A 13,905-nucleotide genomic window follows, 5' to 3' on the forward strand; every position below is an offset into this window, starting at 1 on the left:
ATATATATAATAATCCTTTTTGTAATTCTTAATTATATATATTTTCTATAGCTTGATTTCGAAAAATGAATTAATGTATTTATATGTACAATCCATGCATTAATTTGTAATTTATGTATTCATATGACCAATGGTTTAATAAAACATTTTTTTATAAAAAAAGTTAATAAAAAAGTATGAAAAATAAATGAAATTGTAAAAAAAAATATTATTTTTTTTCCCATTTAATATTACTAGTTTGTATTGGTTGAATAGAAAATAAATGAGACAAAAATTTTTTAATTTTAGCATAATAAAAAAAAAAATTTCAGTATATTTTTTAGTTACTTTTGACTAACTAATGTAATTACATTATACGCAATTATATATATTTTACATAACTAATATAAGCGTTTCAAAAAGGTAAATGAACGATTTTGTTTTTCTGCTATATATGATTGAATATTATTTTGTGTAGATGATTTAAATTCTTGTTGACCTTTTCCAACGACAATTTGTATTTGTCCACCCTTTGTTGAAATAACACCTGCATGTATAGCTGCTTTGCAAACAGAAGATAAAGGACTATATGTATTAGTTCCAAATATTTGTTTATCTATTTTGTGACAATTTTCTGGGCAAATAATATTTTTTGTAGTTCCAATAGGTAATTCGAATAAAAATGCTGCATCTGTAAAGCATGTAAAAATATCATCTTCCTTTTTTGAAAAAAGAGAAAAAGATCTTAATTGTGATTGTTTTTCTGGTTTTGAAACTATTCCATAATGGCCTCTCGATGATTTATATTCTGTTAAGCCTTCAACAATTTTTATAATAAATGAATTATTATTAGTTTTATTATTATCCTCATCATGCTCATTACTTTTATGAGTATTTCTTGTTTTATGCATTATTCCTGAATGCATAACTGCTTTACATATAGACGTATCTGGTGTATAGTAATTGTTAGATCCTTTTACTATATATTTTGAATTAGTACAATCTTCTAAACAACTAACCAAAAACTGAGCTCCAATTTTTCCATTAAATCGCTCGCTGAGTAAATTATCTGAACAATTCAGGTAAAATTCTTCCGTATTAATTTGTACATTTTTATTTACATTAGTTTTGGATTTACATGGAGTAATACAATCTCGCCCATCTATAGTTTTTCGGTTATTTTTTGTTTTTTTGTTTTGTGTTTTTTTGGTATTTATGTCTCTATTTCCAGACATACCATCATTTAAATAATTGTTTGAAAGAACGGAATCATATGATTCTTTAATTTCTTGTTCTGTTAATATATATTTGTATATTTTAACAAAATTAATATCTCCTATAAAATAATCAGTTGCTTGTTTGTTTGATCTACCAATAGTTAAATCTCCATTTAGGGTAAAATCAAATTTCATTTTTTCAAGATTAATTTTTTTTTGATTAATATATAAAGAAATTGATTTATTTGGTTTATTATAAATTAGAACAAGATGACAAGGGTGCTCAAATTTGGGTATAAATTTGGTTTTTACTAAATGAGGATTACAATTTTGTTCTATTACTAATTCATTTTCTTCATCAATAGATATAGATATTCCTTCACACAAACTATGAGATAATATTGTTCTCCATTTATTTTTTCCTTTACTATTTGGAATAAAATGGATAATAAAAGTAAAATTAGAAAGAGTTCTAATATATTTTTCGTTAGGAAGATTATTAGCATTTATATATTGATTTTCATCTCCATTGAATCCAGCAAATGAAGATGGAGCTAGCCATTGAAAAGTTGGTTCTAGATGCATATTATGCTCGAAAAATGTTTTATTTTTCTCTTGTTCATTATTATTTTGTTTTTTAAATATATGCTCATAATAAAAATCGTTATCTTCTTTTAAAATTTCATCTTCATATTTTGAATTATTTTGTCTTTCTTCCATTATGATATAATTTGTTGGTATACTTAAGCTGAAACTTTTAGATTCTCCATTAAATTCTTTTGATTCTATATTATTTCTTTTCGTTCCTATAAATTTATTTCTACTATGGGTAATGATAAGGATCATATCATCAGTAACGCTACTCGACAAAACACCTGCATGGATCCCTGCTTTACATATATAAGAATCGAATGTATATACAAACGTTCCTTTTATTACACCAATATCTTCGTCACATTTCTCTGGACAACTAACTAAAAATATATCTCCAACATTTCCTTTGCTTAACTCAGCCTTAGAGCTTATTTTGTCAAAGCAACTTAATTCGATTTTTGGATGAAATTTTTTTTTTTCCATAGACATCATATGTTTGTTTAATCCATATTTAGAAATGTTAGTTGAGTTGGCAGAATCATTTCCTTCCTCTTCTGCACTTGCGCAACCAATAATTATATCTTCTTCGTGAGAGCAATAAATATCTTCAGATGTTTCATGTGGGCAATTTTTTAAATTAGCTTCATCTCCTTTACATCTAAAATTAGTTGCATTAATTCTTTCTTTATCATGACCACATAAATTTTCCCCAGCTATATCACTACACAGATGATGAGAGAATCCATTTGCTTTTACATTATGATAACCTAATTCTAAACATGCAATTTTTTCTGTTTCTTTTGTCCACCCTTCTGAACAAATAGAACCAAATACTCCATTGTAATATATTTGTAATCTTCCTATTCCATTAGATGTAGGTGAACCAGTGCTGTCTAAAAGTCGAATTGTTCCGTTTTCTATCGAATCGTTACCTAATTGATTAACACATTGTATTATAACATCATCATGGTGATCTATACAATATGAAGGATCGTCAGTATTACAGGATAATAAATTTTGTTCGTTTCCAGAACACAAAATACCAGAAGCATTAAAAGGATATTTATATCCAGCACAATAATTTTGTTCATTTATATTTGAGCAATTTTCTTTAATATATATACCATTGGGAAATCCTAAATCTTTACAAGCTCTTTTTGCTGCATCTTCTGAAAATTCAAAGTTTGGACCTTTTTTACAAACAGCCCCCCATTTATTATTTACACGGATTTCTAATCTTCCTAAAGAAGATAATTTTCCAAAAGAATCAACGATTCTAATATTACTTTTTATATCATCAATAGATGTCAAATGATATGTATAAAAAGAGAAATTGTTTTCATCACTTTCATCACCTTTGGTAGAAAATTCAATTGCCTTTAAATTATTATACGCCTCATCTATTGCATAATAATAATTTAATCCTTTTGTTATAGTAACAATAATCTCTCCTCCACTTTCTGTTAACGAACCATCATAAATAGCTGCAGCACATATAGAAGTAGATGCAGGATGTATAGAAGTACCTTCTATAATCGAAAATTCCGAATTATGACAATTTTGTGGGCATCTAACTTTAAATATATGTACCTTATTTTGTAAAACGAAATTATTATTTAATGATTTAGTTGTATCTATTAAATCATTCGCACGGATATGGCAATCTATGTCTTTTGCATTTCCATCGATATTATTTGTATTTATGTTTATTTTTATTTTATTATTATACGGATATCCAATCCAACTTTTTACATTGAAAATATATATTTTACTATCATCACTCTTTATTTTAACAAAATCACAATACCATGGATCATTATAGGAATTGTTTATTAATATTATATTTTCCAAATTTCCTACATCTGATGCTTGGAATTTTATTTTTTTTAATCCCCCAGATATGAACCCTTCATGTAACATTTTTGTATTACTTCTTTTGTTATTATTACCTAATAATATTATATCTATAATTCCAGTAGTACCTGATTCTATATCTTTCCCTGTTTGAACATAAGCAGTATATAATTTATTACCAGACAAGAAATATGTTGCTTCTCGTTTTTCTTCATTTAATATTCCTATACAATCAAAAGTCCAATATTTATAATCTTTCCAAATTTTTATTTTTTTACATTTCCAATTTCTATTATTGTTTATTTTAGAATTTAATTTCACATGAACATATTCTGGGTTATCTATATCTTTTCGAACAGAATATATCTTTCTAAATAAGCCTTCTTTTTCACTTCCAATAATGATTTCTTTAGTATTAATACCTTGAGAATTCGATAAAACTATAGAAACATCACTATATAAATCTATATTATTTGCTTTAGCAGGAATTATTTCAATCATATAATTCGTTAAATTATCTCCTTCCTTTTGACATTCTGCATAATCGGACATTCCATACTCAAACTTCGCTTTGCACCATTCCTTTCCATATACGTTCATAAAAAATTGCAAAAGTATAAATCCACAACTGACCCAGTTATAGATTCTCATTTTCTTCTCTAAAAATATAAAAAAATGTTTGGAAGTGTGTATCTTGATTTTGTTATATAACTATTTTTTTTTATTCCCTGTTAATAATTTATTGCACACAAATAGCTAGCTAAAAAAAAACTTGCACTAGTATGTGGTTAAAAATATTGAACACTAAAAATACCTTTTAGACAAAAATTTGTAGATTAAAAAGGCATACTATGCTAGTCTGAAAAAAAACTTACTATATATATAAAAAACTATAATACAAAAATAAACTGATTAATATATATATATACAGTATATATGTGTGCAAGAAGTAATAACCCAAATAATGATAGTTGTTATTCATCGCGAATCCGTTCAAAAAATTCACCAAATTAAGCAAATGCTTTTCTTATTAATAAATACCCAATAACAAAATTTCATATGTTTCTGTACATTTATGCACATTCCATTTTAAATGATATATGAATTCTTGCATGTATTGGTTAGAATAAACATATTTTTTTTATGATGTTCATAAAAATAGCTAATTGACATAAGTAAATTATAACATATAGAATGGTGCATGGATAGTGTATAGAATAAATACGTGACTATTTTAACAAAAAGACGAAGATGAAGAAAAATACTTATATAGAGTGTAACATATGTACACATTTATTTAGGTCTCATTGAGAAAGTATAATACATATTTTTCATCAAAGTATACAATGAATATATGTATATTTTTTAATATAGCAATACAAGAAAGTGAGTTATTGTTTTTTAAAATTATTACAATAAAAATAATTAAAATAGGCACAAAAAATGTACGGAGGCACGAATTTAATATTATATATATATGTATGTGCACATAGCATACCAACTTAAAGTGTTGTATTTGAAGGACGAAACAAAAACAACGCCGTGTAGATACATCAAATTTTTAGAATAATGTTTTTTTTTATAAAAAACTCTTTAAAATTTTCTTTAATTATAACAAAAAAAAGTTAATAAAAAAAGTTAAAAATTGATTAAAACTTCGGAAAATTAAACAAAAATTGATTAGCCAAAAAAGTAAATATATGAGCATGGTAAGCTAGCTATATATTGTGTGCAAAAAAAATAAAAAAAAAAGGGTATGTATATATAGATTAAATTAAAATAAAAAACATTGATTTTTTATTCAACATATATATATGTGTATAAATTTTCCTACATAATTGCATATAAAAAGATAAAGTCCAAATTTAATTTTTCAAACCTTTACTATTCTATTAATGACGTTTTTGGACCTGTAATTTTCTTTGTCTTTTTAGGTTCATAGTCTAAAATTGATGGTATTTTTAATGTGATATATAAATAGGGAAATTATAAAAAATTGCAATGATAAGAATTATTTTATATAAGTAAGAATCATATAATGTGTATGAAATGAAATATATAAAGATGTTTATATTACCTGCAAATAGTTGACCACATGCTGCGTCAATTGCATATCCAAAAGAATTTCTATTTTAAAACGAAAGAAAAGAAAAAGCATGTTCTTGTTGTATATTTTTACTTATTTTATTTGCTTATTATTTCACTATTTTGATAATACTATACCTATAGAAAAAAGATATTCTGTGCTTTCTCAATATTTTCTACAAAAAGATGGGAAAAGTTTTATTCATATGTAAATATGTAAAAAAAAAAAAAATTAATTACAAAATTTATTGGGTTTACTTCGAATTGGCGAATTTTCTCTTCTTCATCGAGTCTCTGAAACTCATCACACACATTCTTGGCTAAGATGGAATATGAAATGAAAGGGGAATATTTGTAAAATGACGAAAGGATAAAGCTCAGGCTATTATGATATGCATTGAAGGAAGAAGATGCACAAATATCATACCTTTGTTATACGGTATTAAGCAGATATTGTACAAATATCTAACAGATGGTGGTCTTTTAATTATATGCTCACATAAAGCCTCAGCATGGTCCGTTGAATCATTTACATCCTTAATAAGAATATAACTTATCCATACCCGTCTGTTTGTTTTTTCTATTCTATCATCTAATAAATCTAAAACTTCATGAAATGGAAACAACTTATTAATGGGAACTAGTTGATCTCTTTCTTCAGTAAATGGTGAATGTAAGGAAAAAGATAAATTGACTTGAGGAAATAATTCATTTAATTTCTTAATCCCTGGTAAAAGTCCAACTGTAGATATATTAATTCGTCTACTCGATAAAGAAAAAAAATTAGAACTGTTAAAAAACCGTATTGCTTCAAAAACGTTTGGATTAGCTAATGGTTCACCCATTCCCATAAATGAAACATTTTTAATATTAACATTTTTTGATTGAAAATATAATAACTGATCTGTTATTTCATCTAACTCTAATTGACGTTTTATTCCTATTTGCCCAGTTGCACAAAATTTACAAGCAAATGAACAACCTATTTGACTTGATATACATAGAGATGTGTGTGATCCAAAATCTAAGGCTGTTGCTTCAATTTTTTCTTTATCCTTACATTCAAATAATATTTTATATGCTCTATCATATTTATCTTCTTTTATTGGTTTTATGCTTAATATATTTTCACTAAATAAATTTTTTAAATTTTTTCTTATATCTGTTGGGATATTTTTCATATTATTAATATTAATAATTTTACCTTTATATATATTATCAGTTATTTGTTTTAGTCTATATTTTTCATATCTATTTCGTTCAATCATTTTTACAATATTCATATATCTCTTTGATCTTTCCATTTTGTATTGAGATTATTTTCATTTTTTCTTTTTATTATAAGTTGCTCGAATGAGTTTCCATTTGTTTTAAAATTATTTTTTTTTTTCTAAATATTCGCATATATCTATGCATTGTATGTGTGTCACTTTAATAATGGTGGTGAATTTAAAATATATATTAACAAGAGGAAATTGATATTGTTTTTGGGCAATTCATCGGGAAAATCGTTATGAATATAATTTATTTATTTGATATTCGAAAAATAGATATTCATTATGTTTAATAGAATTTGTATGCTAAGAAAATTATATTATTTCGTTTGTTTTTTCTTTTTCTCAAGTTTAAATAACACTATTTTTCCATATACCGAGAATATGCCGTTTTCATGCATATATATATTTAAAATTTAACGATAAATTTACCTATTATTTTTATTTTATTTATTATTTTTTTCCAAATGCTATAATTTATTTTGCAAAGTACAACATCCCCCAATACATAATTAATTATTTACATTTTATTGAACGACTTATAAAAAAATACCTTTGGGGGGTTTATAACATCGAGAATTTTCTTATAAATAATTTTCAAAATATTATTTACAAAGAATATATATAAGAATAGTAGAATTAAAAATGAATTCCGTTTAAAATAAATTCCGCTTAAAATATTTGTTTAAAAATATCAAGTGCCATAAAAAAAAGCAACTATTTTCTGATCTATAATACATGAATAGTATGGATTTTGTAGAATAAATTCACATACACATGCATATATAACTTGGTAAAGGTATATGTATATAATTTGGGTTTAAAAAATTGTGAATATTTTTACTATATGATATGTCCTTACAAATCCGGCAATATGTTAAATTTAATATAATAAAATTAGTAAAAAATTGAAAAAATATTGGGCATATATTATACATATTTGAGGAATAACTTTTAAGTTGTGATTATGTGGTGGTTAATGTAAAGAAATTTATGCTAATTAAAAAAATAATATATTATATATTTTAGAACAAAATAAAATAATTTGCATATTTTTTGTATCCTATAAGATCAAAGGTGTATATTCTTCATTTTAACTAATTTTCAAATTGATAATAAATGGACCAAAACAAACTTTTTATATTTGAATGAAATAAGAAATGGTTACACGAATTTTGTATATCCCATATTTTTCTTTGTGAAATGTGAGCTTGATCAATTGTGGATTTTGTAAATACAAATATGAAGCATAAAATGCAAGTATATTTATGCGTGGTTTACAACGATTACTGATTTAGTAATGCTATTTTTAATATATTTGTAATTTTTTAATATATTATTTATTAACAGACATATTTATAATGAACAACGTCTTATTATATAGTTATTAAATAAAGAAACAAGAGAAATAGTGCTTAAAGGTGCTTTGGGTTTAATCATAAAAATAAAAATAAAATGTATATATAGATTGTTGAACTGAGTTGATAGGGTATACAATCTTATGACAGAAAGATCGGGTTTATTTTTGAGAATAGGACAAGAGGATAGACGGGTTTACAAATATTTTTATAATAGGTAAGTTTAATATGTGTATATTTTGTAATTATTTGTTTTTGTAATATATGAATGAATAAACATTATTGTATATTTATAGTTTTCAGTTTTATAAAATATTTAAAGAATTACCTCAAATAAAGGTTTTATTTTTGGATGATATAATTAGTTGTACAGACAATTGAGTTTGCAAAAAAAAAATCTAAACAAACTGGAACCATAAAATTTGAATAAATTAGTATTAATTGAAAAATAAAATGGAGACGAAACAAATACACTATAAATGATAATGTAAAATAAAAAGAAAAATAAAATACATAATTATATGTGCACTTAATTACGCACATATAAAAATAAATATAATACAAAATACACACACACATAAATAAAAAATAAAATGTGTGAATGACAAAATAGTGTAATTAACATATTATAAATATTGAAAATTAAAATTTATTAAGGCAATTGAACTTTTATTTATTTAAAAGTATTATTAATATATTATTTCTATATTGATTGCAAAGTTATATTTTCCGCATATATCATTACATGTGCAATTAACTTGCGCATAACATTAAAATACACATTATTGTAAAAAATATTTTATGGTTAATAAAAATTATTTTAAGTATATTTAAACACAGTATTGTATATTTTTTTTTATCATTTAAAGTATTGCATATTTATTTCAATTATATAAATGGATTTAGAATAAAGTTTATATTAGATATATATAAATGAAACATAATTTTAATTTCAATGTAATAGTGGTGTGTAATATAAAGACGTATACAGATAATTAAATATATGAGATAATATATTTATATTTTTATAAACACGTGGATAGCATTTGTATATATACAACATAGGTAATACAAACAAATATGCACATATGTCCATTTATAATTACTCAAAATAAAATTTGCACTTAAATTTTCAAATTATTTCCCTATTTTATTATATTTTTTTTTCTCAATTCGTAATATTATGCATATATATATGTTTATACAAGTGAATAAAAAATGTATTCAACATCATATTTATAAAATTAATTTTTTTACTGTACACATTATTATTATTTTTTTATATTTCCCCGTTATTTCTTTTTTGTGAAATATTTAAATATAGAATTAACAATTTATTATTTTCCCTTTCAGAAAAGCAAAGTGATTAGGGAGTGAAGACAACAATATTATTTTAATTAGTAAATAAATAAACTAAATCGACGACAAATATTTTTTGTTATTTAAAATCTTTGAATATACATATTTTATACATTTATTATGTAAAAAATATTTATATATATAAATTTAAAAGTTTATGCATTTATTACTTTAAGCTTATTTCTCATACATATATAAGTTATATACTTCCAAACGTATATTCAGTTTATTAATTTATCTTATATATATTAATCAAAATGTGGTTTACAACGAGACAAGACGGTCTTGATGATAATTGTCATACAAATAGAGGGCCATGTTTTCAAATTAATGGTTTTTTTGGATCGACATTAAGGATAGGTTTTTTTTTAGAGTTTGTAGCATTGACCTTTTTATTTATGTCCTATTGGTCAAATGGAGGAAAGGGATTATTTAGTTATGATTTAAAAAATATAAGCGATGATTATAGAATTGATCAATCATTCAGAAATTCTATGGCATTTTGGACTGGCATTTATTTAATTGGAGCAATATTTGTAATGTCTTTTCAAGTTCTTCTTGCTGATGACACATGGTAAGATATTCTAATTAAAATATGGTCTATATCATGTCATATATGCGTATATATATATATATTATTCACTAATATATGCACACAATTAGTCAAAAATAATAATTATGATATTATAAAATTTGATGAATAATTTTTGCTTAATTTGAAAAAAAAAAAAATTGCAATAGTATTTTCTTTCATAATTTTTAATACATATTTATAGTTTTGTTAATTTTTTTTTTTTTTTTTAGTTGGGCAAGAGGATATCGTGCTGGATCCAAAATTTTGAGATTGGCTTCTTTTTTAGACACAATAAGTGCAACATTACAATTTATTTTTTATTTATATATTTCAAAATTTTATACAAAAAAATGGTATTTACATTTTAACGAAGGAGGAAGTGAATGGGTCTTTTTTATTTTTGTTAGATTAGTCCATGCATTTTCTTGTTTATTATATGGCCTTGCTTGTTATTTATTAGAAGTTTATCATGATGAAGGTGCAGGGGATTTGCATGCATATATAAATGGCATAATGTTTGCCTTTGCTGGATTAACAGGTATTAAAGAAATAAGATTCTCATTTATCATTTAAAATTTGTAACCTTTTTTAAAAAATAAGTTGCAAATTATATATGTTATTCGTGTAGTTTCTTAATTCCTGAATTATCTCCTCATTCATTTATTGTTTATTAACCCTTTTAGAAATATTTGTAATATTCTGTAACTCTGGAAGCTACTCAAACTTTTTGCTATGGTTAGCCTTAGGGGCTGTCTCTTTATGGTCATATTATTTTGAGCCCGAAGTTAATCATGTATCCCCAGCTTTACATGAAACAGAGTTAACAAATGATGTTGAACAACAAGTAGAGAAATTTTCAAGATATACTCCATATCCACAAGATGGGCAAAATGCATACTATCCAGCTTAATTTTGTTTTTATATAATTGTGTTTAAAAAAATAAATGATGCATATGTTTATTTGATGATTTATTTATAATAATAGCAATTTGGTAATAATATTAAATAAATGTTTAAATAATTGTGTATATATAACGAGAACAAATATATATATGTATATATATAAGGATATTTGAATAATAGTTCTATAAAATATAGTAACGATTTAATTTATTTTTTCATTGATAATTTTCTCATTCGAAAAATGTGCATATATGTATTATATATATTATGACTTTATATGATTAGAAGGAAAAGAAAAAAGACATGTTACACTTCCTTTTATATAATAATATTATATATATATATATATATACAAAATTAATTGTGGACTGTTCAAAGAAACTGTTTTATATCAGTACAACATGTTTGCATTTCCAGCAAATTTTATTGTTTCTCTTTTTTTTGTTCTTGTTTTTTCTATCATTTTTATTATTTTTTTTTGTTTTTGTTTTTTTTTTCTTTCTCTTTTTTTTGTTATACTAAAAGATTTATTTTTTTTATAAAGCAAAAAAAAAGGAAAAACATTATTATACATTTAAAAATTACAATATTACAAAACGAGAACATTTAATATTTGGTCTTTAAACACGTATTTTTATTGTATGATTTTATTTCAAATAATTTGATGTGTGCAATCATAACTATTTTTTTGTCTACTCATAGCTTTATGGTTTGCATTTGAAAAATATAATAATGCATTTATATAAGTGAAGATTTTAATATTTTATTTATTCGATTGAAAATAAAATGCAAATATCTCACTGTTTATTTCAAAGAAAAGAGGCATTGATAATTGGATAGTTTTATGAGTTATGGAATATGCATATGTTATTGTGAATATCTTCGTCATAATTTATCTGATTTTTTGTTACTGAACATATTATTATTGTTATTTATATTAAACACATGTTTTGCTTAAAAAAATTCAGAAAGAAATGAGTAAATGCAAAAAATGGCTAGCCTATGTTTATCATGGATACATACGAAATTATTAGACTAGCCATAGATTGTATGCATACATATTGATTGATTAAAATGCAACTTTTCAAAAAAATGCAGTTATATTGATAAAATAAAAACAATAAATTTAATTAACTTGTTTGTATAAATTTAAAAATGTGTATGTGATAAAACAAAAAATATAAATGTATAATAAAATAAAGGATATCCCCCTCCCAAAAAAAAAATAAAAACTAGCGAATTGAGAATATAGCTAGCTATTATGCATTCAAAAAAAAAACATTTATTGCTTACGTAACTCACTCATTTCAACATTCATTTTTCCATTTTTCTCTTCATATACATATACAACAATAGAACTTTTAGAAATTGCCATTAATATAAAACTCGGAGTTGGATTAGAAATCCAAGGCTGAAATGCACCAGTTGCTGAACCGGGATTAATAAAGTATTTACCTTCAAAATTATTAATAGAATTTTTGTGTGTGTGACCACTAATAATTATATCACTATCATATTCTTTTTGCCATTGTAAGAGTGCATTTAAATCGCCCCAAGGAATAATTTGATGACCATGAACTAAGGATATTTTAAAGTCTCCAATTTTAATACTTATTTTTTCAGGAAAATCAAAATTATTATCCATATCTCCTTTAGTTATATGAACAGAGTCAGCAATATTTTTAAGTAATTCTAAATTTTCATTACATCCTACATTTCCTGTACATAATACATGTTTTATTTTGTCAGTCTTCAAAAGATCTTTAAAGCAATCGGGCAATCCTAAATTTCTCATAGGGGAATGAAAATCTCCAATTACTAAAACAAACTCCCCTATATCTTCTAATTTATCACTCATTTGTTATATAAAAAGTGAAAAAATATATCAATAGGCCCATATAATAAAGCAAATATAAGTTATAAAGATTTTATAAGCAATACTTATATAAAAGTTTAATTTTTTCCAGTCTCCAACCTACTATTGTTACCCAAATAAATAAATATGTTCATAATGTATGACCTAATTTAATTTTTTTTTTTTTTTTCAAATTTTATTCACCAATAAAAAAAAATGCCGGAGGAAAGAATAAAATTACACACCTTGAAGTTGAAATATAACAATTATTCTAAATATAAAATAAATTATAAAATCATTTAATTATATATCTTTACACCTACAAATTTTTTTCTTTAAAAAAAATACTAACTTTTGTACGCGTAAATAAAAAATGAAATTAATACGCATTATAAAAATGTAGATTATGCATATGCACATATGATATATTTTAAAATTGATATGAATAAAAAAAATAGCAAAATACTAAGGGGCTTAACTTGTTACATAAAGTCAAATATTTAAACAATATATTATGCATATACGAGCAGTTTTAAACAAATAGTATTTAATAAGGAAATAAAGAAAAAAAAAAGAACAAGTAGGAAAAAAAATTGAAAAAATAAAGAATAGCTAAACATTTTTATTGTCATATATTTATTTTATTTTTTACAAATTCACAATTAATATGGAGCAAACTATATATATGTTCCTAATGTGGCGAATAGTCATATTTATATACTGTAAAACTCCAAATTAGCATATTTGAGGCAGTTGAATATAATTTCATTATTGCATATGTGATAAAGGTGAATTTTTATAATTTTAAATTTAACTATAATGGAATTGAAAAATATGAATATTTAATAATGTG

At 23.6% G+C, this 13,905-nt stretch overlaps 4 protein-coding genes across 4 annotated transcripts; 1 reads left to right on the plus strand and 3 right to left on the minus strand.

The window, feature by feature from the left end:
* Positions 1-380: 380 nt before the first annotated feature.
* On the minus strand, positions 381-4,295 carry PBANKA_1035200 (LCCL domain-containing protein; the record flags this gene model as incomplete). The annotated part of the gene is made up of 1 exon (XM_034565456.1): positions 381-4,295. One exon carries the CDS (start codon positions 4,293-4,295, stop codon positions 381-383), a length of 3,915 nt encoding a protein of 1,304 aa, XP_034422151.1.
* Positions 4,296-5,528: 1,233 nt separating this feature from the next.
* On the minus strand, positions 5,529-7,033 carry PBANKA_1035300 (radical SAM protein, putative; the record flags this gene model as incomplete). The annotated part of the gene is made up of 5 exons (XM_034565457.1): positions 5,529-5,587; positions 5,722-5,771; positions 5,868-5,905; positions 5,988-6,049; positions 6,157-7,033. The coding sequence occupies 5 exons, from the start codon at positions 7,031-7,033 to the stop codon at positions 5,529-5,531; spliced, it is 1,086 nt and encodes a 361-aa protein (XP_034422152.1).
* A 2,944-nt stretch (positions 7,034-9,977) lies between these two features.
* PBANKA_1035400 (glideosome associated protein with multiple membrane spans 3, putative) lies at positions 9,978-11,204 on the plus strand (the record flags this gene model as incomplete). Its single annotated transcript, XM_034565458.1, has 3 exons — positions 9,978-10,294; positions 10,525-10,832; positions 10,978-11,204. The coding sequence occupies 3 exons, from the start codon at positions 9,978-9,980 to the stop codon at positions 11,202-11,204; spliced, it is 852 nt and encodes a 283-aa protein (XP_034422153.1).
* Positions 11,205-12,479: 1,275 nt separating this feature from the next.
* PBANKA_1035500 (vacuolar protein sorting-associated protein 29, putative) lies at positions 12,480-13,055 on the minus strand (the record flags this gene model as incomplete). The annotated part of the gene is made up of 1 exon (XM_034565459.1): positions 12,480-13,055. One exon carries the CDS (start codon positions 13,053-13,055, stop codon positions 12,480-12,482), a length of 576 nt encoding a protein of 191 aa, XP_034422154.1.
* Positions 13,056-13,905: the final 850 nt, after the last annotated feature.

Source organism: Plasmodium berghei (assembly GCF_900002375.2).
Source record: "Plasmodium berghei ANKA genome assembly, chromosome: 10".
Classification (NCBI taxonomy): Eukaryota; Apicomplexa; class Aconoidasida; order Haemosporida; family Plasmodiidae; genus Plasmodium; species Plasmodium berghei.